This window comes from Scardinius erythrophthalmus, assembly GCF_964197995.2.
Source record: "Scardinius erythrophthalmus genome assembly, chromosome: 18".
NCBI classification, from domain to species: Eukaryota; Metazoa; Chordata; class Actinopteri; order Cypriniformes; family Leuciscidae; genus Scardinius; species Scardinius erythrophthalmus.
In genome coordinates, this window is record NC_138238.1 from 12,779,750 (window position 1) to 12,806,172 (window position 26,423).

The 26,423-nt window shown below is 39.1% G+C and overlaps 1 protein-coding gene across 1 annotated transcript in view; it reads right to left on the minus strand.

The window, feature by feature from the left end:
* Positions 1-5,710: 5,710 nt before the first annotated feature.
* Positions 5,711-26,423, minus strand: part of cacna1g (calcium channel, voltage-dependent, T type, alpha 1G subunit) — a 130,097-nt gene continuing 109,384 nt past the window's right edge. The window contains exons 28-33 of the mRNA XM_081393280.1: positions 24,682-24,760; positions 23,091-23,212; positions 22,540-22,956; positions 10,835-11,024; positions 10,582-10,751; positions 5,711-6,969 (exon numbers count right to left, since the gene is read on the minus strand). Of these exons, the coding sequence (XP_081249406.1) occupies positions 6,100-6,969; positions 10,582-10,751; positions 10,835-11,024; positions 22,540-22,956; positions 23,091-23,212; positions 24,682-24,760 (1,848 nt within the window). The 3' untranslated portion in view covers positions 5,711-6,099. The remainder of the gene's footprint in view (positions 6,970-10,581; positions 10,752-10,834; positions 11,025-22,539; positions 22,957-23,090; positions 23,213-24,681; positions 24,761-26,423) is intronic.

A 26,423-nucleotide genomic window follows, 5' to 3' on the forward strand; every position in this document is an offset into this window, starting at 1 on the left:
AGTTAAGATGTTAGTTTCAATCGCTTTGACTCTATTGGCCTTCCATAGTGTCAGCCCTTTACATTTGTTTGCTTCTCTCCTACTCATAGTGCTCACATATTGTATTTTAATACAGCCAAATTCCCAATACAATATTTATATATTTTTCTGTTTCTGTTGTCAGATAGGCTAATCTGATGAATATGTAGTGACTGAAACGCAGCCTATTAAGACTAGCTAGCCTACATAAACCAGCTCTCCCTTCCAAACTGTTAATCTGCACTATAAATCCTGAGTCGAAACGTCGTCTGACATCACCATACACATAAGATAAAGACAATATCTGTGCTGTGATTTTGGCTATATCCAGGTTAAAGCAACAATATCTATTTTACCCGAAGACGGGCATACACTGTGCGATGTCTGTGCGATTTCAGCAAGGTGACCTCTACTCACACTGAACGAGTAGATCGATGTAAAGCCAAAGCTCGCGTTTTATGTGCAGCGATCATCGAGCTGCGACTTGACTGCTCACACTATACATGTGAAATATGCGCGATAAACCCCCGTGCCGGGTTGCGCCAATAGATGATATTGTGTATCCAGAGATATTGTCAAAACAAGCATCAGCTATCAATATCAAGAGTATTTAGCATTTCCAATGTATGTATTAAATTATTATTGTATTATTATTAGGGAAGGCCTACTTTTTATTATTACATTTACAGGCTATTAGGCATAATTCATTTGCCACGCAATGATTTTATAGCGCATCCCTGCATAACCAACATGCTTGCAAGGATAATACAAGATTACATAGAAGCTTACTCCTCCTCATTGAAAATTGTCTAAAAAATATTTAGGTTGATTACAATGAATCATATTAATAATCAGTCATCAATGAAAATTAAAAACAGCTTTATTTCAAAAACAGCTTGTTAAACATGAGCATTTAACAAATTAATAAAAAGAGGCACGGTAGCTACATCACAGGTGGCTTGGAAGACGTACTGTAGTAATATGATTTAGGCCCATTCATTTTGCAACACGAACTGGAGGTAAGCAATTTGTAGCTAGTTTGATATCTACATAACTTAAAGATCTCCCTCTTTTCGTTTTCTTTCTTGCTGAATTAAAGATGAAATGGTTAAACTTCTAAACTAAACTGGTTTTCGCGCAGGCGCAGTGAAGGATCGCAATCGGTTCTTAGCTCTGCTTCAACTGTGCGACATAGTCATGAGGAGCGACCAAGATTTCTGACATGTGGCACACATGCTGGCAATTCATCCGACCATCCGATTGCCTGTCAGGAGAGGTTAATCGCCTCTCGTTTCCCCTGTATACTTCACGAACACTGCACGACAAAGCTGAAAATCGTCCCGACCCGAAAAAGAGTCGCACGAGTCAGAATTCGGCTCAAAATCGGACGAAAATCGCACAGTGTATGCCCGCCTTGAAAGCGCTGCTCCTCTCAGCCACTTGCTGAACAGAGCAGATGCAGAGAGAGGTGTGTGTGGGGCGGGAAAGCAAGACCTTGAGTACCCGGCGATACTCGGACACTAGATAAGGTTTGTCCAAGAAGTTAGGCTATGTGTGGCCGAATTAGCCACCGCGTAAAATTCGTACGAATTGCCGTGAGATCGGGTTGTACAGTCACTAGATTTGTTGCTTGCCGCTTTATTGGGGAAAAAATCACTAAAGGGGTCTGGGAAGTTGGCCTAGCTAAATGCTGTAGATTAGGTCTTGGTAGTGTTGCCATAAAATGGCATAAATCCCAGTCAGAGGACTTGAAGGTCCGAATAGAATGTCACGTGTTTTCATCTCGAGGCTATGGTAATTACGACATTTGTGAACAGCATATTAAGCTTCACAGTAGTCAACCCAAAATTATACGGATCAATCATTCTAAGTAGATAACAAAAACGTGGAAAATAATTTTCAGCAGATTTCAACCGTTTAAAAATATATAGCCATCCTAAATTTCAGACAGCTGTTTGACATCAAATCATCTAGGTTACATCAGGAGAAGAAGCCTTACCAGGGTGTGCAGAATGTTTCTTTTGGCATCTTTCAAAAGCTCTTTCTGTAAAAAATTACCCAAATAAAACAAAATTATTAAGGATTTCTTAAAGTGAATGACATGAAGGCTACCTTAATCCCAAAGGTGATTACCTTGTCTTCATGAAATATGTTAAAGTGCTTTTTGAATGAGCATAATGTGCTCTTAGATTTTTTTTTATTCCTGTAATGAATCATTTCAGATGACCTGATCCCCTACAAGTTCAAGATCTCAAAGACAAGAAAATGCTTAATGAATATGTGTACTTTTATAATTTGCATGTGGGAAAGCAGGACTCAAGTGGTGTGTGGCTGTACATAGTTATCAAGTTATGTTATCTAACCTCCCACTCACTTACCTGAAACACGAAATGAACAAAGAAAACGATTTTCTCTCAGTCACAGATAATAATGTAAACAATGAAACAAACTCATGGGTTGGATAATGAACCATCAAGTACAGTATGCCATATTGCAGCTCAAACTGATCCACCCCTGTGCTTCACTCTGGGCAGAAACAGTCCGGGTGTTAAGCCTCTTTGGGACTTTTGGGACCCTACAATTCAGGTTAGGACCTGGACATCCCTTTCAGACAACTTCCGTTGCATTGACAGTTACTCCTGTTGGATGTGGTCCGTCATACCTGGTGGTAAGCCAACATTATTACCATATATGATACCATAGCTCTTGATACACCACAAAGGGCACATATCAGCCGAGACGAGCACCAATAATTGGTCCTCTTTTGAACTCTGATATGTCTCCCATTATGTTGTGTGGATTGCAAAAATGTATGTACAGCTGTGCAATTGCTCTGCTAATTCAACTTTTAGCTCAGCTATTACTGATGCAATGTAAAATCAGTGAAGATTGATATTAGACCGCGCATATATAGGTGTGAATCCTCCAACACTATATTGGCCAGTGTTTCAGTTTCATTGTCCAACCCCTATATGTAAAAAAACACTGCTGTCATTAAGTCAGTGAGCTGATATGCAGCCCCTCCCCTCCCCATGTTATGATTCCCATTTATTAGGCTTATTCCAAAATTGATAACATATTTGGCTTATTTTTATACTAAAACATATTGCCTTTTAAACACTTTAAGTCTTGTGAATCATTTGGAGGAGGTCATGAATGGATTTCTTCGGACTTTCTGAAACACATGCTCTCGCTCAGCGGACCGCCAGAGCAACATTGATGAGCACACAGTCGCTAAAGCAACTCGGCCAATCACTGAGGACCTCCCAAAGTGTCTTGATGACTCTTTGGCTGGTAAACAAGGCCTTTGAGCTTTTAACCCATCTCAAAATCTCTCTCGAGGTGTTGTTTTCCCAAATGTTCAATTTTCAGCCAGGCCATCTTATCAGTCTTCATTGGGAACTGCGTCATGTTTTTTAGTCAAATTGATTCAGCCTGTTGAGTAAATGAAGTTATCGTAGATTTTCCAATACTCATTTTCTGCAAGAAGGGATGGAGAGCTCAAGTGTCGAAGGGTCCTCAGCTCTGAGGCTTTATTTCAGGAGTAAGAACCTAGGGAGAGGCCAAATCGCTAAAATGATCTGCACACCTAGAAGAACAGCGGAGGTTAATTGTCATTTCCTCGTGAGGTTGTTTACCAATAACTTCATGTTTTCCTTTTCCATCTGGTCACTCAAGCTGTTTTCCAGGATTTTGCAGGTAATAGAAAAGCTGAGTGGGAACGTCATCATCTTCTTTCAGTGTCAAATAAGATTTTTTACTGTGGTATGTGCCAAATGTTTGAAGTAACAAAGTATTAAATATTATAGCAAACACATGACAATCTCCAATTGCATTCTTTTGTTTTAGCATCACCTTGATCAAAATGGTCCACGCTGAAGATATCCTAGAGGTAGAATTAAACACCACTAATAAATAGTTTATATGGTAACCAGATGTCTGGTGCAATGGAGAGCTGTACAGAACATCATTAGGTGCTTTGCACATTCTACAATTCTTATAAACTCCATTCTGATGCATCCCTCTCACACACACACACACACACTCACAAAAATGTACATGCATAATTCACGTGAGATTATATCTTATGTAGATTGCTAAACTGGTAAATCGTTCTAAAATTGGTCCAATGAGAAAAACAGGTTCAAACACATCGAAGCCATGTACAAACTGCAGCCACAAATTTGGACTGCAACCAGGGCTTTGAAGCAAAATAGAGGTATATTACTGAACTGGACTTTGAAGCACAAGCTTTCCTGAGTATGAAAGGAGGCCTGCAAATGTGTCGAAAGGCAATCGCTTCAGTGAGTCTCCCACAGTGCACTTGACAAAAGCTTCAATCAACATGCTTTTTGATTCTGAGAGAGGCTTAAATGGAAGATCTAAATATACCTTAACAAGCACACGTGTGTAGTGTAAAGAATAAGGGGTGATTGTGATTGTTATGTATACATTGTGTAATGTACACTATGTGTACATAACTGCTTATAATATAGTCACTTAGGTAGTGGTTCTCAAAGAAGCCGAAGGCAAACTTCCAATGGGGCTGCAGGATAAACGAAAAAATTGTCAAAGCTATTTTAAAATGACCTTGATATAATTTTCAAAATAACAATGTGTCATTAAGAGCAGATAAATGAAAGCTGTATACTGATTATTAATAAATTAACAAAACATTGTTTTAACAAAACTGCCCATTTTCTCATAGATTACTTTTTGTCCACTCTCGACCTCAATGTTGCAATTTGGTCCTGCATTTCTTTCTGCTGGTCCTATTGTGCAGAGTAAAAAATTGACATATCTGTCCAACAAAATGGGACATTATTTGTCCTCTCAACAACTGTTGTTTTTATTAAAGAACATACAGTTCTTGAGACCTATATAATCACAAAATAAATCAATTTATTTTAATCTATTAACACTACAAAATATGCAATATTGACAATGGGCGAGTCTTGGAGTCAAAGGTTGAAAACCACTACCATACAGCTTTTAGAAACTCAAGATCAAATATTTTCATGTTACAATTCCGGACAAATTTTGCATGCACTTTACTGATGATATAGCATTTAATTAACAACCTGGTATCCAAAAACATCAGATTTCAAATGAAACACTCATCCGAAGACTGATACTGTAAGTGTTTTGGGCGTTTCATTGGAAATCTGGTTTATATTCTGATGATGTTTTTGGACACCAGGTTTTGCAGTGATTTTCTGCTTCATAAGTTCTCTTCTGTCTGAAAGTCAGTAAAGTAGCACACAATCTGTTCTGCAGACAGTGTCACTAAACTTGTTCTTTAGTCAAGGCACACCAGTCTAATACTTGTGTTTAAAAATCAAAGAGCTGTTTAATGCTTTATTTTTTAAAGAGATATATTATATCATTATTATTATTATTATTAATAATAATAATAATAATATTCCTACAAATACATGGATCCTGGCACTTTGAAAAATGTTTTCTTTCTTTTTGTCTTTGTTAAAACAGGAAAGCTAAAAATATCCTATGGTGAAAAAATAAAGCAAACAACAAACGATTTAGACATTGAGAAAAAGAGAAAAATCACAAAAAGACAAATAAAACTATAACGAAATTGAAAAAAAGAAAAGAAATTCTACATCCTTTACAAACACTATGGCCCAATAATTTAAGAAAATAGTGTCTCTAAAACGTTCATATTGCTTTGTACCTTCATCAGTGCCCTTTAGGGATTTCAGCAATACAGTGCTGTGAAGTCTTCACAACGGCCAGAAGGGGACGCTCTCCCCGGGCTCTGCACAGACCTCCACGAGGAGGTCATGAGGTTGCCAACGGATCCATTGGCATCTTTGAGGAGAGAGAGTCCCGTTATTAGTTTGTTTAATCCTCAGCGCAACTTCCTTTTGTGTTCTTTTGGCAGTAGAGAAAAAAAATACAAGGTATAGTAACTATTCCTCATGATCTTGAAGTATTCACCATTGTTGTATTTAGCATTATTACTCTCTAAGATATTATTACTATTACTATCACCATCACGGATGCACAGAGTGCATCGTGTGTCGTGTGCGCATGTGTGTGCGTGATCGTGCGAGTCAGTGTTCAGTGCTCGGAGCTTGTTTTCTCAAAAGAGAAACTAGGCAGAGTCAATAGCTTGGAGTTTGGGATGCCCTCTTGAGGCAGCCCATCTCCTCCTCCACCCAAATCAAATGAGTCTTTGGAGTCACTGGAGGGAGCGCGCCTCCTCAGGAAAGTGTCCCGGCTTGGCAAGGGGGGCGGTACCATCACCAGAGCAGGGTGAAAGCCTCCCGGAAGCTCTGGACCCTCGGGCGGATCCTCGGAGATGCACGGGGGACTCATCTTCTTCTTGCGGGGGCGTGGAGAGGACTGCTGCTGGAGGCTGTCAGCTCGCGAGACGAAGCCGGAGGAGATCGAACTGCGCTGGGGACTGCTTTCCACGGACGAGCACACCTCGATGGAGTGCCGGCGCGGGTCGTCGAGCCAGGACAAGGGCCTTGGTAACAGCAGAGCTCGCTGGCCTTGTGTGTCAACGCTGTGGTACTTTTTAAGCTGACGTCTTGCACCTTGATCTCCCGTCCCTCCTCCGACTCCATCATCGCTCCTCCCTACGAGCCCCGCACGGATAATTCGGGAAACTTCCTGATCCACAGAGTCTGTTTCCTCCTGCTTCCCGGCAGCCGGTGGTGGCGGTGGCGGTAGGGCCGGCGAGTGGGAGCGACTGGAGAACACGTACTGGACGTAGGGGTTGTGCTGTGTGTGGACGCTAGGTCGGGATGGTTTCGGGGAGGCGCCCGGTGTGGCAGGGACCAGAAAGAGCGAAGGCTGGAGCTGCTGCTGCTGCTGAGGTGGAAGGTTTACAGGGGTGTCCGACAGTTCCCTAAGTCCCAGAGGACCCTTGTTTTTCCCTCCCTCTGTGTATAGAGTCTCCTGAGAGTCAGCACTCACTGCAACCTGAGGAGAGCAGGGACGGGAGGAGGTGAGGGGAAGGTAGGGGGTAACATTAGGGATTAGGACATGAACAGGTGAGAGGGAGACTGGTTAGTATGAGATGTCAGGGGTTTAAAAGCCAGTGGAAGGGGAGGGGAGCCGTGGAATTAGAGTGGAGTTCACCATTAGCATTGCACTCCACAAGCGCTCTGTTTCAAAGGATTGGAGCTGAAATTAGAAAAATAGAAAAATCGCCTCAAGGCGTCCATTTTGAATGCGTTTGTAGCCCCAATCAGAGGTAGCCGACTTCTTTTTTTAAAAGTCTGTATCAAACTTGAAAGTATCAAATTAAGTAACTCACCACAAAACATACTAAATCATCCCGCCCACACACTGAACCTTTAACCGACAAAAATAGTGTTTAAATTGTGCTAAAAGTTCAATAAAACTTGCTCAATAGTAGTTACACATTCTGAAGTAACATTCTTAGTTCAACAACATTCTTACTTTCTGTCTCATGGGCAGTCCTAGGGATGGGCTTCCAGGGTGATTTTTTTTTTTATTACTTTGAGATTTAATGTCAGGTCATTCTCATCTGCTCTATAAATCAGACATTATGAAGAAACTACAGGATCTATTGACTTTTTGGTCAGAGTTGCACTCCATCTAGATGCAATAAGCACCAACTATTTCACAGACAAACGTAATATACATTTGTGCTTGAGCCTGAAACTTGCAGCTCTTAGAAACTGTTTTATAAAGACCACAAACAAGGCCATAAACTTCACAAACTTTGGTAAATCAACTATTTTCCCCTCAAAGCACTCTTTTAAACAGTAGGTTATCTTATAAACACAGTTGAAACAGTTGCAATGACAAGTGACAATCATGACACAACTGTCAACCTATACACAGAGCTACAGGAACCCTGAAGGTAAAAAACTTATGCATGCATGCAGATGAGACCTTTTTATTTTTATCTCCAGTAATATTTAAAAATTTACTTCAGAACATTTCAGCATATAAAATTTTAATATTTAATCATATGATGACTCATGCATCCAAAGAGGTTTGGGATAAGCCCCAAATACCTCCCCTAGAACCGCCCCTGGTTCTTTTTATTGCATTCACTGATAGGAAATGTATACTGTGTACTTTCAACCAAATCAGAAAGTCTGCAGTATACTAGAGAAATGGGCAAATCAATATTTGTCTCCTGTTTGCTTTGTGTCTTCATGTCTAATCTTTGACATGAACTAAGTAGCTACTCCCCATGTACTGAACTGACACACTGCCTGAGTAGCAGTACTGTACATGCTACTGCTCTGGGTGAAGTCACATAGGTGAAAACTTACAATATCAATTGCACTTTCAGAGAAAAGTTAGCAATAGGTGTATTGTTTTAACTAGGGCAGAGCAACATTTACCCTAGGGCAAAACTACAGGCACTGTTTGGCAGACTGCACTCTGAGCCACTGGGCAACTGCAACAGACCACATGACCCATGTCTCTTCCTGGGGTCACTCTCTCTCAGAACTCCCCATAATCTGTCTATTTCTCTTAATCGAGGAAGCCCGAGAGAGACACCGGCCCAGTAGGAGAGAGATAGGTGGGCTTTTTGGGAGGGGCAAAAGATCAAGAGGAACCATGTCAAATTTGGAAAGTAAGCCAACATGGAGTAAGAGACCAAACCATGAGTGTCCTTGTTCTGTGTTGAAACTTGTATGACACTATGCTGCCACCTAGTGGCAGGAAATTGTTTTTACATTAGTAAAACTACGTGCGTATGAGACATTAGTCCAATTTAATTCCCCTTGATCTTTACCCTGCATTTTTGGCCTTTACAGTAGCCATGGTGAAATGCGTCGGGCTGGAGGAACGGGATTTAAGGGGTGTGGTAGGATAAAGTGGGACAGAGTAGGGGACGGAGTTCAAGGATCTGTGGAGAGTGTGCTGGAGGCCAGCTGATTCAAGCAGCCCATTCAAGCTCTCTCAGAAACAGGAGTATCTGTGTCTCAGGAGCAGCTCGGGGTCAGGCTTGGGTTGGACCATGCTGAGCTGCTCGGAGTAAGTCACATTAGAGGGTATGCAGGCCAAAAAGCAGCAGAAAAAAAGGAGAGAATGCAGGAAGGATTAAAAGAAGAAATATACTAGCCAGAGGGAGAGATCAACAGTGCAGAGGTTTCAGACTTCATACCAGTCACATTCACCATAAGTCTCCAATCACAATCCACAAAGAAAGACAAGGGATATTATGCATTATGAAAGAAGACAGAGAGAAAATCGTTCTGTTACAAAACCTTGCGAGCTGCTTATTTTAAGGAGACATATGTCGTTCCCGATATGTAGGTTATTCCAACTTAAATATTTTGATCTCTACAATATGTTATTTTGTAACTTAGTTTGTATTCAATGTAAAGTGTTTGCTCTGGCTTTTGTTTTAAACGGTTGTACTCTGTTGTTGTGCTTGTTGTTGTCGTCTGTTGCCGTTGTGCAAGCACGATGTGGCAGTTGGTCAGTGCGGTATTTGTCCCGCCCTTCCTCCACTGTGATTAGACAGCTGGGTAAAAAGTAACGAGCGCTGCGTTTGGTTTTACCCGAAGTTGTCTATTTTTCAACTCGGAAAATAAACCATCTCAAATGAAACACTAATCTTTTTTTTTTTTTTTTTTTTACTAACAGAACTGTTCTTTCAGTTGAATAACATTAATCAAATGCACATCATGTGTTGCTGCAGTAGCTTTAGCATGTTTAGTCAATTGCCTACCACTGAGTGCATAAGGTTTCAGTTTTTTTGCTTGAATGATGTAGCCTACCGGGTTTGCCTACTTCTTGTGCTCCATGCCTGGCTGTGTTTATCAGTGTGAAGACACTACTTGCACTATTTGTACTACAAAATGAAGCAAGCGGAATGCTGATTATAAAAAATACAAATAAATATTTCAATCAATATTTAAAAGTATACATAAAAAATAGTTGGCATACGTAAAAATGGTCTAATTACGTATTTGTAAGCTTATTAGATCATGTATCCCATGTGTTTTGTATGAAGAGCACTAAATGAATACTTTTATTTAGCAAGGACGCATTAAATTGATTAAGACATTTATAATGTTACAAAAGAATTCTATTGAAAATAAATGTTGTTCCTTTGAACTTTCTATTCATCAAAGACTATAGAAAAATCATGGTTTCCACAAAAATATTAAGCAGCAAATATATCTTTAAATGTTGATAATAATAAGAATAATTGATAATAATGTTTCTTGACCAGCAAATCAATTAGAATGATTTCTGAAGGATAATGTGACACTGAAGACTGGAGTAATGGCTGCTAAATAATCAACTTTGCAAAACAGGAATGAATTACATTTTAAAATAAATTAAAATAGAAAACAGTTATTGTAAATTGTAATAAAACTTCACATTACTGGTTTTATTGTATTGTTGATAAAAAATGTAGCCTTGGTGAGCTATAAGAGACTTCTTTCATAAACATAAAAAAAAATAATAACTTTTGAACAGCAGCTCATTAGGTTTTGGAACAGAGCTACTATGTGCAATAAACAAAACTAATAGCTAATGGAACATACTCTGTAAGTACGACACAATCAAAAGTAATAGACCTGAGGTCACCTGTCTGCGTAGGGTGCGTGAGAGAGTGTGTGCCCGGCGAGGCGGGGGGATACGTGGGATGCTCTCTGAGTCTGATAGGCTATGAGGACTGATCGGTCTGAACAGATCGGTGGGCACAGTCAAGTGCTGGGTGGGTTCTTCTGTTTGAGATTGGACAGAGCCTGTAGACCCTGTGTGAGGAGACATTTGATATTATTGACATACGCATTAACAACCATATTTAAAACAAATTCAGAAATATATTGCAGTGCACCTGTCTGAGCTAGGTGAGTTGAGGTTGTGTGGGTACTGTGGTTCGAGTTGGGCTGCAGCGGCTGGAACATGTAGCTGTCATTGGGCAGAGAATGTGTGCGGCCCACTGAGGTCTTCTTCACATACAACAAGTGCTCATCCGTTGACTCGTCTGGCTGCTGGGGCTCTAGAGGATCTGGTGGAGCTGTAGTCTGAGGCACATTAAAAGAGTTGCAAGTCAAGGTGAGTGCTGGTACTTGTGTTTGGAGCATCAGGGGCCCTTATGAACACATGGACGCACACGCAAACACATTGTACCTAATACACAGAGGCTGGGCTGGTTAGCATACAATGAAAGGCAAACGTCACTGCGCACTAGACAAAGGGAGAAGACTGATCAAGAAATGTTGATGTACATACAGTAAATCATGTTGCATGAATTCATATTTTGTCATACGAATACGTACATATTCAAATTACAGATGACTTAAAGTATTAGTTCAATCAGACATGAACATTTGCAAACAATCTGAGTCATGTCTTTTTAATGAATCGACTCATCCAGTTCACACAATCTGTCTGAATGATTCATGAATCATTGAATCATTGAATCAGAGTCACTTTTGGCCAAGTTCACACTGCAAGCCTTAGTGCTCAATTCTGATTTATTGCTCAGATCCGATTTTTTTGTTTTGTTTGGCTGGTCACATTAATTTTTTTAAATGTGGCCAATATCAGATTTGATTGTGAACAGGTCACGATCCTGAACTGACCGATTATGGGGTCTCTGCGGAACAAAAGTGGGCGTTTCTAAATGTATGGGTGTTTTCAAACTGGTGGGTGTTTATAAATCATGCAATGAAAATGATGCCCTTCACCTGACCCCACCCTTAAACCTCACCCTTACTGTGATGTGGGTAAATCAGGTAACGCGGACGAAATTGCCTCTCTGTTTACTGAAATATACGGAAGTAAACACGGAGTCAGTATTGAAAATAACAGCTCACCATTCCTCCAGTGATTAACTTCGCTGCCATCTTCCATATTCACTAAGTACTTAAAGAACTACTGGAATGTAAAATCTTTGGAATGACTCCCATCAGAAGAGAATTGTGACAAATGTTGTTCTAGAGTTACGTAAAAGTTACATAAATTCCAATACGACTGTTCAGACATAGTCATCGGACCTGTATCTGATTTAGGACTACATATGGAAGTGGCTCAAATCAGAATCGAAAAGATCAGATTCCATGTGATTTGTGCTGTTCACATTGTTATGAAAAAACTGTTACTCTTCCACTGTTTACTGTCAGTCTTTGTGGGAAACAATTGCACACCCATTAACATTAATGGTGGAAATTTTTGATGATGCTTCATGGTAAAGGCATTGAGGAGTTTTTCATATTTTTCTGCCGTTTTTCATCCATATAAATACGACAGAGAAATGAGAACATGCTGGATCTAAATCTCACTCATCTGAGAAATGCTATGTATAAATTATTTATGGTTCTATGGGCATAGTTCTGAAACAATAAATATGAATTCAATTACGAGGTGACAGAAACCATCAGCCTTCTCCCCTTGAAAGCTGTGCCCAGAGCCTGAACTACTGTAGCTGGCAGACAGCAGAAGCCAACCTCATACCACACTCCTATATTCTTTCAAGAAGCATGGTACTAGGGAGAAACTTCACTTTTAATACACAACAAAAATAAGACAAAGATAAAATCAAGAGAGACACGGGTAAATATGGAGACAGATAAATTGAGGATGGAAACAGGAACATCTAAAAAGTATAAAGAGACAATGGAGAAGAGGTTCAGAAATGGCCTTTAGACGTGTTGGAAGAAGAATAGGGACATAGCTGCAGAACCCAGGAAATGAGCAGATTGACAGGCAGTAATACTACTCTACTGGACTGGACCATACAAACACCAGGCTGGTGGGACATGTACAAAGAGAAGGAAAGAGAGAGAAAGAACAAACAAAGTGGATGGTTAGAAACCCCCAAAGTTCCAAACACATTCGCCTCTCAGCTCTGCATAAATAATTTATGATGTTTGTCCTCCACTTTTACAAATTAATCAGACTACCAAGTGTCAGAAAACAGATTACTGGCATGATTATATTATATTATATTATATTATATTATATTATATTATATTATATTATATTATATTATATTATATTATATTATATCCAAATATAATATCTATTTTATATTTAATACTTAGTCAGTAAGGTTTTTTTAAGACTTTTATTGAGCAAGGACACATTAAATTGATAAAAAGTGACAGTAACGTCAATTATAATGTTAAAAAAGATTTGTATTTCAAATAAATGCTGTTTTTGAACTTTCTATTATTCAAATAATCAAATAAAAATGTATCATGATTTCCAAATAATATTTAAGGAGCACAACTGTTTTTAACATTGATGATAAGAAATGGCACAGGAAATAAACAACATTTTAAAATTTATTAACATGGAAAAGAGTTAAAATGTAAAAGTATTTCACAATATTAATCTTTTGTTTTCAAGTTTTAATTAAAAAAAATACAGCCTTGGTGTATTCTTGGTGTAAGACACTTCTTAAAAAAAAAAATCTGACCAACCCCAAACTTTTGAATGGTAGTGTATAAGTTGAAAATAGTGATTGACAGCAGCATTTGACTAAATATTATGTTTAAATGACGGCAATATTACTGTAGCATTTTGTCAACTGCTGCTCACTGAAAAAAAGTAGTCGGTCAAAAGCTGCATGTTTTGAAAACATCTACATTTAGTTGTTAAGTTAGTAGTGTCACTATGATTTGACACTTTTAGTTTAGTAATTCCACAACAATAGGTACCATATAAACCAAGGTGCCACTCAGAAGAATGTTTAGGTTTTTTTTTTTTTGTATTATTTATTTATAATTTTATTTAACTGAGAAAATCTATTACAGGGCCAAAAGACCTGGGGATAAAATATTCAGGGCCAAATTCTGAAGCAGGGTGGAGAGGGCGGATGTCTTTGGAAGCAGTGTAAGGCTGAGAGGCAGGAGTGGAAAATGAACGTTGCTCTAGTGTTAAATACATTGCACTCCTGACTGGTTAGTAAGAGGGGGTTAAAATCATCTGGGACAGAGTCATCCGTCAGAGCTAAGGACCAGGATTTCTCCGATGCCAGAGATAGAGCCTCCATCTCGGCTAGAGGAATCTAAAGAAGAAGAGATGAGCCAAGAGTGAGATGGGCAACCAGCACATGCATAGTTAGAAGACACGCTCAGACTTTCACACATGCAGGTACAATTAATACAACTTTATGTGGTGAGGTCAGTTCATTTTTGCGAACATAACAGTTCAGTGCGTAGAAACCAGGTTTGTGCTAGCCTGGGACAACCCAGACAACTTCCAGCAAAGATTTGCTCTGCAAGTAGTCTGGCAAAGAGCTCACTCAAGCCCATTTTTAATCCGTCGAAATCGCGGCACCAATCAGAAACGTTGAGGCGGGCTTTACACAATGACGATCGCTCTGATTGGTTTTAGGTCTATCCAATTGCGCCCAGAGGCATTTGAGCGACGTCCGTTGGTGAAGCCAACAACTTTTAAATGCATTATTATATTCAAATTGCAAACACATGAGGACAGTCTCCATGAAAGACCCACTGGCAGATGAACGTGCTACTACGTTTCTCTCCGAAACGGTAGGAAATTAAATTAGATTTAATAGAGGATTTTAACTGTGACAAGATGATTGACAGGGCAGTTTACGTGACAGGATGCACGCGACAGATCCGTCCGATAAAGATGACGAAGTATGTCCCAAAGCTTGCCTACTTTTTTGCTACACATTCAAAAGTAAATACCTTTTCTTCACAAAAAGAGTGCATACTTTTATGGCGTAGTGTAATTTAGGCGAATTGGGACGCAGCATATCTTTACACGATGACGATCGCTCTGATTGGTTTTAGGTCTATCCAATTGCACCCAGAGGCATTTGAGCGACGTCCGTTGGTGACGCCCCTTTGGAAATGAGTTATTAATGAAGCTTTGCCAGACCATAACTCAGTTACTACTGAGAATGGTCTGGTTATATCTGGTTCCTTTTTCATCATGTGGGCATATAGATTTCCTCAAGCATCTGCTCTTGGGGTGAATTTGGTACAACAAAATGGTTTATATTAAATAGCTTGAAAATGGCTTTAAATCCTTTCCCAGACTCATACGTGTCAGCAACCTTTATTCTGAGGGGCTCAGGCAGCTCTTTTTTTTTTCTCTTGGCAACATTCTGATTTAAATTAAGAAGGTCTTTTATATTCCAGTAAATGTTTTGAATTTGATCTGAATTCGATTGATGTAGCAAAGAGGATGCAGAATTGCAGTTCAAACCTCAATGCAATGAAGTAGAATTAAAATGATTTAAAATCAAGACAAACTTTTAATGTTGGCTTGACAAAGCGTTGTTTAAAAATGTTGATGGATAGATACTGCTATGAATACTGTAAATTCTGATTCAAACTCCAATTCAGCTTCCTGTGGGGTGTGGCCAATGCTATTCAAATTCACTTCTTCAAATTAAAATTTTGCCCAGCGAGCCCTAATGAAAGCACCCCCCCCCCCCAAGTCCGCTGACAAGATGCACATTGCCTTCCGTCAGTAGCCATGATAGATAACGAAATGTTTAACGGTCCTCAGATATTAAATGTATATAAGAGAAATAATGGTGTAACCTCTTTCATAGATCCTAAATAAATCCTGCATACTGCACCGTTTAATTGACCCTGAGAATTTGGGCTGGAACAAATTTTTGCAAAGTCGTCAAAATAAAGGAGCCAGCTATTTCCATAAAGACATTACATATTCTCCAATTACATTTAAAAAAAGATTTTAGAAGCCTTAGTTTTTCGCAATGCTAATGCAGTTGAATGAAATATTTCTCTGTGAAACAGACCAAAAGAGATTTTCTTGCATAATTCAACAGCGGCCCAGCTCTTTATCGATCCACACATTACCTCTTCGACTCCAGCCAGATGAGTCCATCACTTTTTGGGGTATTTATGATCTTTGGAACGAACGAGGCACAAATTTCACACAATTTTTGCGAGACTTTGTCACTCTTATGGGATCGGGAAATAAGTACCCTTGGATATTCCTGGAGCAGAACCAAATCCTTGCCTTCTAAAGAGCGCTGGAAATCCCAGAACGCAGAGGTGGTTTTGTAACTGACACACAGAAGCATCGGTGCTATTATGTAAGTTTAAGTGGTCCAGAGAGAGAAAAGGAGGAAGAGAAGAAGGGAAAAAAGGTAGAGAGAGGAGTGAAGCGTGGTATAAGGCAAGCTGGGTGAACAGGGAAGCCATTGACCTGTTTCTCAGTGCAGTGCTTTCTGGGAAGGGGAGGCAGAGCGTAGTAGTGGCAGATAGAGCCAGATAGGTTGTCCATGAGGCTGAGCTCTCCTTCCAGTGAGCCCTGGATCACCAGGGAAACTGAGTCTAGCATAGGCCTCCGCTAAAAGCCCCAGCATGGAAGACAGGATGAATGACAAAGAGAGAGAGAAAGAGTACAGACAGAGACAGAGGCAGAGGAGATGACAAGGGGTAACGTGAAAGACATCACACAGAGAAAAAACAGAAGAGAAATGAAGGAAGGAGAGAAGTTGCAGACTATAACACAATTAGTCAGAAGAAATATTTACAAAGGAATAAACAAGGACAGTTCACCCAAAAATGCTTTATTTCCATTGGAACACAAATAATATATTTTTAAGAATTTGCTGGTGTTCCACAGAAAAAAGAAGGCCATACGACATTGGAACAACACAAGGAAAATAGTAGAATTGAAATTTTTGGGTGAACTGATACTTTAAATTAGAAGTAAACCAGTAGCACGGTTCATTTATGTGCTGAACAGAGTAGTAGAGCTCTAAACTTCCAAAGATTCATTGCTCACAGGTAAAATACTTGATTATTTCACTGACATCCACAAGGTGGAACTAGAGCTCTATGAACAATTGCCCTGATGATGCGCAAAACATTTTGACACAGCCACACTAAAGAGGGCTAGAGGGATAGTTTTAATGATTGTTAACATTAAAAATGGCTGGTATTCTGGAAATAGCCTGCCTGCATTAAAAAAGAAGAGGCCTGTATCACTACTTTCCCATGGTACCAGTCTGACCTCCGACCACCGAGTTTATGAGGAGCAAACAACAGGCATGTAGGACACTAACAGAAACAGATGGACTTCCCCACTTTAAAAATAACAGTCTAGTGTTTTAAAACGTGTCTTTCGGTTAAACTAAAGATCGTTTATAACAAATGCATGTTATAATGCTCTGAAAAGCCCTGGCAAATATTACATCTGCATCATGACAGACTCATTTTTTGAACTAATAAATGGTTATGTGTTTGTTGGACACTGTAGATTACATTAACCCATGGAAAAAAGAAGCATATTTTATACATTGTCTGATATCAAGATTTTCATATCATATAATATATTTTAAAATATAGTCCGGGTGACAAGTAAAAGGGATAGTTCACCCAAAAATGCTCACCCTCAGATTGTTCCAGTTTTATTTTATTTATTTTTTCACAGATGACCAGAGCCGGATTAACGCAAAGGCAAACTAGGCACGTGCCTAGGGCCCGATTGGCGGGATGGGGCCCAGACAGAGGGACAAAAAAAAAAAAAAAAAAAAAAAAAAAATTAAATGTCCTATCTACAATTTATTTCAAAATGTAGCCTATTAATCAACTAAAAATAGTGACGATGTTTATCTTAACCATAGACTGTTACATTACGTCACATTAACGCCAGCCCATGACTGTAGAGGCGCCAGCCAGTTTAGTCCGAGGGGACGTCAGAGGCGATCAGAGGCGGTCAACGAACGCATCCATCAGGTGCTGAGTGCGAAGCAAAAGCAGAAATAGGCACGCAAAGAAGCACAGCTCGTAATGCAGGTCATCGATTTTGGTGTGATTGCAATGTATTTTAAATATAAACTTGTGGGCTACTGTAGATCAGCGTCATTTCTGGAAAAACCATTCACCGCTTTATGAGTTTAAAAGAGCGCGCGAGCGTCATTAACGTGCCCAGACGCGACGCTTTGAATTTGCGCGTACAATCAATGAATAACATCGCGTCCAGAGCTGACTAGTAAAAAAGCTACAAAAGTAAAAGACAAGACGTTTGTATTCAAAGTTAAAAAACCAACACACTGCAACATTTTTAAATGTTTCAAATAAAGGATCTCATATCTATGGGTCTATCTTCTATATTCTGATGCTGATGATTAGATAATACCCTGACATCATAGCCTATAGGAATATTAGTTTAGATTTTTTTTCCTGCTCAGTAGCGATCGTGTCTTTCTCTTCCACTTGATTTGTGTATAGCATATTTAAGGTAGCAATGCAATACATAATAACATATTACTGATATTAATAATATGACAATATCTGCAGTCAATATTGATTAAATGGGAGGGAAAAATCCTGCCCATAACGCAGAAAAATGATAAAAGCACGTTCATGATGTTCATCTACTGAAGTGGTATTCTGGAACTGTGAATAAACTGAATAAAACAGCAAAATAACAACAATAACAATAACATCTTCATTAAACAAAAAAAGAGATTAGCTTAGATAAAGTTTGATAGGCTACCAGTAAAAAGTCTGGACCCATTACTATTTTTAATGTTTTTGAAAGAAGTTTATTATTATGCTACAAGCCTGCATTTATTTGATCAAAAATACAGAAAAAAAACAGGAATATTCAGCAAGGATGTGTTAAATTTATAAAAGTGATATTGAAGACTTTTTTAAAACAACTTTTTAATAATCAAAGAATCATGAAAAAAAGTATCACATGTTATAAAATAAATATTAAGCACCATTTCTAACATTTGATAATAAATCAGAATATTATAAAGTTTTCTGAAGGATCACGTGACACTAAATTCAGCTTTGCTTCACAGAAATATATTTTAAAGTATAGCCTAGTAAAATAGAAAACCATTATTTTAAATTGTAATAATATTTCACTATATTATTTTTCTGTATTTTTGATCAAATAAATCCAGGCTTGATGAGCATAAGAGACTTCTTTCAAAAACATTACAAATAGTAATTTGTCCAAACTTATGTACTGTGTAAGTAAAAATATACTAAATTTAAAATTAAATGTTGTATAAATAAAAAGGTTAGGAATCATATTTGTTTCAAGTGTGTTTTATTGGGGGTGGGGGGCCTCCAACATGAATTTTGCCTAGGGCCTCCAAATGTCTAGATCCGGCCCTGCAGATGACATACAAGTTTGGACACAACATGAGGGTGAGTACACTGTATGATGAAGTAATTTTCATTTTTGGATAAAATATTCCTTTAAGCTGTATGCTGTTAATTACCATAGAAAATTATTTTTACCATGTACAAGCAAAAACCATGTTTACAATTATTCACTTAAATGGAAGTCAATGGCATTGGACTGGAATAAATGTTAAAGCATGCAGTGTTTTAAGTATTACCACAAGGCTTAAACATTATGCATGTTTACATGAGACTAGAGTAACAAAATTGTTTACTATCTTCTTCGGTTCGTCTCATGACCATATAAAGCCAGTAAACCCTGCAAATTTCCAAAAAGGGACAAAAAGGGACTTTTCACATAGAGAGAAATCCACAGGAATTACAACGGTAGTGCAGAACCAAAATCTCATCTGTTTAGAGCAGTTGTCCCACTGCTAAAATAATTACCTACTGCTCAAATAATACACATTTTGCACAGATGTCCTAATATAAATTGACTAATATAAATGCTTTAAAGGGTTAGTTCACCCCCCTCAAAAAAAATCCCAATTACCTTCATGTCGTTCCAAGCCTGTAAGAGTTCTGTTTATCTTCGAGACACAAATGAAGATATTTTTAATGAAATCGGCGAGAGATTGCTATCCCTCCATTGACAGACCACACAACTACCACTTTGTCACCTAAAGTAAAACTAATCTACATGAATCAAGCGGTTTAGTCCAAATTTTGTGAAGAGACTGGATCGTTTTATACGATTAACATTGAATTTAGGCTTTTATTGACATATAAACATTGATCAGCAAACATAAACAGAAGCTGAACCATACTTGTTTGATTCATGAAAACAAACCTCATTGGTTCTAGCGGAAGCTAAAGCATGCTGAGTAACACACGAGAATGAACCACATTGGTTCTCGCACGTCAAGCAAGCATACTTAAAGGGTTACTTCAGGATTTAGCATTAAGCTTTGTATTAGTAGAAAACCTGTAGTATTTTCGAATTACCATGCTTTCCCCCCTCATATCCCCCTGAGAGGAGAGATTTGTGTATTTTTTGTCTGGAAAAAATCCTCCGATGACGCAAAAATCGTCATTTTGCGTCATCGGAGGATTTTCTGTCCAGAGGCTAAAGACTACAGCCAGTAGATGGCGTTGTTCCGCATGTTTTCAACCCGCCCATACAGGGTGGGATCTCACTCACAGAATGTACACAGTATCAGCCGTCTTTCTTTGGAAGCTAAGCTAGCATGCTCTTGTTCTGTGGAGAAAGCTGAATAATAGGAGAAAGCTGAGTAAGTAGGGGTTACCATCTTCCTTTTCCCGGACTTGTCCGGCGGGCGAGACTGTTAAAAATGTCCGGGATTCGGCTTTTGCGTTCTGCGGTCGCCATTCATTGTTTACATGAACACCTCTCGTTTCAATCTAACTGAATTAATTCCGATCGGTGAATCTGACTGTAGTGTTTACATGAACGCTAAACAAGTGATCGGTTGATGTGCGTTTTAACATTGCTAAGAAAATTCCCGCTCCTCCGTGAGAGATGCGAGACCCGGCGCGTCTCAGTAATGAAGCCACCGGCCTCGCGCCGTTCTCCCGCGGCCGTCAGCCTCGTCCTACTCGCCACAGTAAACATGATGAATGGCGACTGTAGAACGCAAAAGCCGAATCCCGGACATTTTGGGTCTCTAAATCCCTGGCAAACTCATCACTTACTTAGGCTAGCCTTGTTGTTTTCAACTGTGCTCTCTAACCGGTAGGCGTGGCCTCCTAAGGCAGCGAAGCAAGTGCATTCTGGGAGTTGTTGTCTTTCATCCACATAAGCCAAAAATACATTTTCTGGCTTTTCTCAGTCTAGGAAGCTCCAAATTCAAAAATTTCTCCACATTTCTTCTACTTAAATGACCTATTTTAAATACACATTCATCTCCCCAGAGGTGAAGTATCCCTTTAAGCTTAAGTTTACCATATCTGATGAGTGCGTTGATGAATGTTTATATGTGAAAAAACCTAAATTCAATCTGTTCATCATATAAAGCAATCGTGTCTCTTCAGAAATCTTTGAATTAAACCGCTCAATTCATATGGATTAGTTTTACGATCTCTTTAAGAACTCTTTGAAGCATCAAAATGGTAGTTGTGTAGATTGTCAATGGAGGGACAGAAATCTTATTTTTTAGATTTTATTAAAATAACTTAATTTGTGTTTTGAAGTGTTATGAGTGTTATGAACAATAGTCTTACGGGTTTGGAAAGACATGAGGGTGAGAAAACGATGACAGAATTTTCATTTCTGGGTAAACTAACCCTTTAACCAACTGTGAGCTAGAACCTTTTTCCTTTGTAATTGCACAGCTGTAAACAACTTTTCTGTTTGTTTTAACAAATTGAGGGACAAAATAATTTTCAGTGGTAATGGAGAGCATGCAGCAGATGCTTAAGTTTAATTGTACCAGGAACATTCCTTTTAATATATGCATCAGTGACGTCAATGGGTTCAGGCGCATACGGAAGCATACGGCAGCATACGGCATGTTGTCCATCTATCAGTATTGTGTGAAGTTAGATAAGAGAGCACAGAAGTGGACATATTTTTGTAGGCCAACCCAGAAGTTATCTTTTTTTTTCGGGTTAAAAAAAAAAAAAAAAAAACACTTTATGAATTTTCATGTGGCTTTTGGATTATTGCAGAAAATAAGCTCTGTGGCCAACAAAAGTTTCTGACTCTCATTTTGTTCATCATGATAGTCTTCACAAATGAACAAAACTTTTCTGGCTTTTGAAGTCTAAATACAATCGCCAGAAGTAAAAAGCTAAACATATAGACTATAAACGAACTAATGGTGTAGTGGAATGAAAATGAAATGGCATTAAATGGAAGTTGCATTAGACTTTTCTTCTCTATTGTGACGTATATCCAAGTGAACAAACCTGGCTTCTTGAACAAGAAAAAATGTAGGACAAGACTTGATTGTTTCCATCGGGAATAGTTGTTTGCTATTGCTGCGATCTCATGTGAGTGATAGGTTGTCCTACCCTTTTTAAGACAAAAAAAAATCACAAGGAGGTTTTACTGGTGTATTTATGTTGTATAATAAAACATGAAAATATCTTGAGATTGTGTTATCCACAGACCTTATTAGGGCGTTTTACCAAAAACCCATAAAAAAACAAACAAACAAAAACAGCTAAAATGCTAACTTTTTCTCAGGTTTTTGCCTACAAAAATACATCCCTGCATCACTCTTTCACAGAAACAGAAAAGTTTCAAAAAAAACAAAAGCAAGCAGGACACTCCTGCTGGAAAAACAAGCTTAAGCTTAAGCTTAGACCAGCTAGAAACCAGCTGGTATTTAGTCTGACTCATGTGTTGAACCTGGAAATGACACCATAGGAGGTACACACCTCTGACCTCACACCTAGCATTCCCACTCACCTCTAAAGGCGGCTCCAAATTATGAGGAGGATCAGGATCTGTCTTTATGTGATCTTCAGAGTCTCTGCGTATGTCTGCAGGTGGGCTGTCTGTGGGGTAAAGCGGCCCAGACAGGTCTCCAGAGACTCTTGAGATCCAGGGTGAACCCCCTGGCCCACCCATGTCACCAGGTCCGAAAGGTGGCATGTTCCCTCGGGATATTCCTCCATCTCCACCCGCAGCCTCCAGCTCCATCTCGGCTTCCAGCTCAGCCTCCTCCTTGGCCTCTTTGTTGCTTTCCTCCAAGTGTTTCATGAGCACAGCGATCACCACATTGACCAGCACGAATTGCGCCGTCAGGACGAAGGACACAAAATAAATGGGGGACACCACTGTGTTGTAGCAGGTGGTTTCTTGGGAGCAGTCTCTGAGCGTGTCCTGCGACGTGGACACGAATGAGAGTGTAAAAATGAGAGGTTTGCTAACAACTGTATTCAGAACACGTGCAAAGCATTTAAAACAAAACTGTGTGCATCATTGAAATTCAGCACTATGAAGTGACTCTGTCCCACCTTCATAATGCCATTCCAGTTGTCCCCGGTGGATACACGGAACAGCAGGAGGAAAGCCATGCCAAAATTCTTGAATGTTGCGTAACGGCCGAGACCTTCGCAGGGGTGCAGCTCATCACATACTGGGACAGAAACAAAATGTCAGAGGTACATACATGGAAATGTGCAAATCTTCATATGTTCATAAGGAACAAACACACCCTACATCATATGTACAATGCTGTGAAAAAGTAAGTGCACCCCATGAAAAACTGGTTCCTTTTTCATCATGTGGGCATATAGATTTCCTCAAGCATCTGCTCTTGGGGTGAATTTGGTACAACAAAATGGTTTATATTAAATAGCTTGAAAATGGCTTTAAATCCTTTCCCAGACTCATACGTGTCAGCAACCTTTATTCTGAGGGGCTCAGGCAGCTCTTTTTTTTTTCTCTTGGCATGATGGAACAACATACTTCAATGCTTATGACCAAACTAGACCAGGGCTGCATTTCCCAAAAGCCTAAGTAGATCACAGAAACAGTTGGCAGCCCAGATCAGTTTTTTTTTTAGGTTTATACTATACAAGGTGTCACTCTACCATTTTAATGATGCTGTATTCACTTGCACCTGATTTTAATTTTGATGTACACTTGATGTAGTGAGAAATATGCCAAAATGTATATTCAAAGACTGAAATTATATAAATGTATTACCTTTTATCCACTGGTGAAATGGCATTTAAATGTACTAACTGTACAACCATTTAAATCTAGATAAACTACTTAATCTCACTAAACAATTTGGTTGGTGGACCAGTCATCAATTTAGCCCAATCCTATGTTGGGAAGAGACAGAACATTTTTTGCCTTGCAGACAGTCAATCTCAGTTCAGCCAGCAGATGCCATATATTGAACTTGGACAGCATTGTAAAGCTGGATGTGAATTATGAAGTCTCTATGTTTATCTTGAGCAGGCTGATTGGAAATGGAAATGACATCAACCCTGGTATTGTGCTGAGGTGCAATGAATCACGGCAGGCTGTATTCAGTAAACCAGTGCCAAATGTGCTGCCACGTATTCTAGAGAAAATCTGCTGCAGGTACCATATTTATGGTTTGCCCTTACAGACATTGCCGGAAAACTTTTGAAAATATGTGAAAGTGACCTCACAGCCATTTAAAACAAATAAACAGTAATAAATCGAGCAATTTAAAACACAGTTATGCAACATTAGAGGATTATAGAGTTACAACATCAGTGCCCTAATCAATGAATAGAGAGATGGAGAACGCAGTCTATGTACCATTGTATTGAATTGAGTGTTGTAAAGTATTATATTGATGTATTTACACTTTGTTGAGACACTTCCATTGAAAACCCAGTGAAAATCATATACAATTTAATTTAACTTTGATACATTTTAATGTGGCACAGTCAATGAAAGTTAGTTTGACATCTTAACTTTAGATTTATTTCAAGTTAAGTTAATATTGTATTTTTGTATAGAGCATATTTTAAAAAAAATAAAAGCGAGAGGGGGAGTGTTTGTGTCTGAGTGAATTAGACCACAAGAAAAATGGCCCTTATGTATGTGTTTTGTTATGCTTACTCAGGTCACCAAACAGCTCTACTCCCAGAGCAGCGAAGATGAAGAAGAGCAACATGAAGAGAAGACCTAGATTCCCCACCTGTAGAGAGAGAGAGAGAGAGAGAGAGAGAGAGAGAGAGAGAGAGAGAGAGAGAGAGAGAGAGAGAGAGAGAGAGAGAGAGAGAGAGAGAGAGAGAGAGAGAGAGAGAGAGAGAGAGAGAGAGAGAGAGAGAGAGAGAGAGAGAGAGAGAGAGAGAGAGAGAGAGAGAGAGAGAGAGAGTTTGTCATGGAACGCAAAAGAAACTGACAGGGCAGACAGAATACCACCTGTGAGGAGCCAATAAGAGAGAATCATGAAGTGAAAAGATGACAGCTGTGTTCCACCTGATTAGAGCTTGACAGTTTTGTAAACTTAAGTCTCAAACTATGCTGAAACCATAGCCAACTGCAGCAGTAGTTTTGCACATGTTAGCACACATTCCAGACATGTTGATGGGGAACAAATCTGCAGTCTTGTTTTCTGATCTCATTCCTCTTTTCTCTCAATCGATAAAAAGTGACAGAAAATAGTAAATAAAATGCACATATCCTAATGAAAAACCTCAAAGTTATTTAGCACTTGGTCAATTTTAGAATTTTCAAAGATTAAAATTATATCTATTTTTAGATAATTTTAAATAACTTCACTATATTGATTTGAGTGTATTTCTGTCATGAAAATGTTTTGGCATGGTAATGGGTATGAAAATGTTCATATTTGGTCTTGGCGGAAAAGATCTGATACACTGCGGCTACAGAGCAAGTACGGGACTTGTTACTGCAAATACATACAATGGCACGCTGCTGTGAGCAAGTAAGACTTGCTGCTGCTGTACAATACAGCGTACATGAATTACCCGTAGCAGATCTATACAGGTGGAGCTAGGGAAGATGGAGGGTTTCTGAAAGCACTCTGCACTGCGACAGTAATTGCAAAGTATTTGAAGGTTGAGCATGCAAGCTCATTGGCTCCTGATAGGAACCAATCAGTTGTGCCCTATAAAGAATGATGTGAATGCAAGCAGGTTGAGTTAAAGGGATAGTTCACTTTGAAATTAAATTTTGGTATGTTTTAGCTTACCTCAAGGGCATCCAAGATGTAGGTGTCTTTTTTTCTGCAGTAGTTTCAATTTTGATATTTTTAGGTCAAACCGTTCTTGTCTGACAGTCATATAATGCAGGTCTATGGTCACGGTCTCAAAGAGCATGCACAGAGTCCAAATTAAAACAATTCCCCATCGTAAGTACACATTGATGGCCTAAGACACGAAACGAGCGGTTTGTGTGAGAAAACGAACAGTATTTATATTCGTATTTATTACCTCTTATACACAGCCACGTCCAAGTGATCTGAGGGCGCGCGCGCATCCTGGTGTGTGACGTGTACGCGGACTGGTGCATAGAAATATACACTAGATGTCGCCTTGTCTACGGCAGTTCATTGGAACGAATGTCTTTAAGGCGACATCTAGTGTATATATCTATGCACCAGTCTGCGCACACGTCACACACCAGGATGCGCGCGCGCCCTCAGATCACTTGGACGTGGCTGTGTATAAGAGGCAGGGTTGGGGAGTAACGGAATACATGTAACGGCGTTATGTAATCAGGATACAAAAATCCAGTAACTGTAATCCGTTACAGTTACGTCAAAAAACGTAGTAATCAGATTATAGTTACATTTTGAAAAAAGGGGGAATACTTTCAGGATTACAATAGTTTCA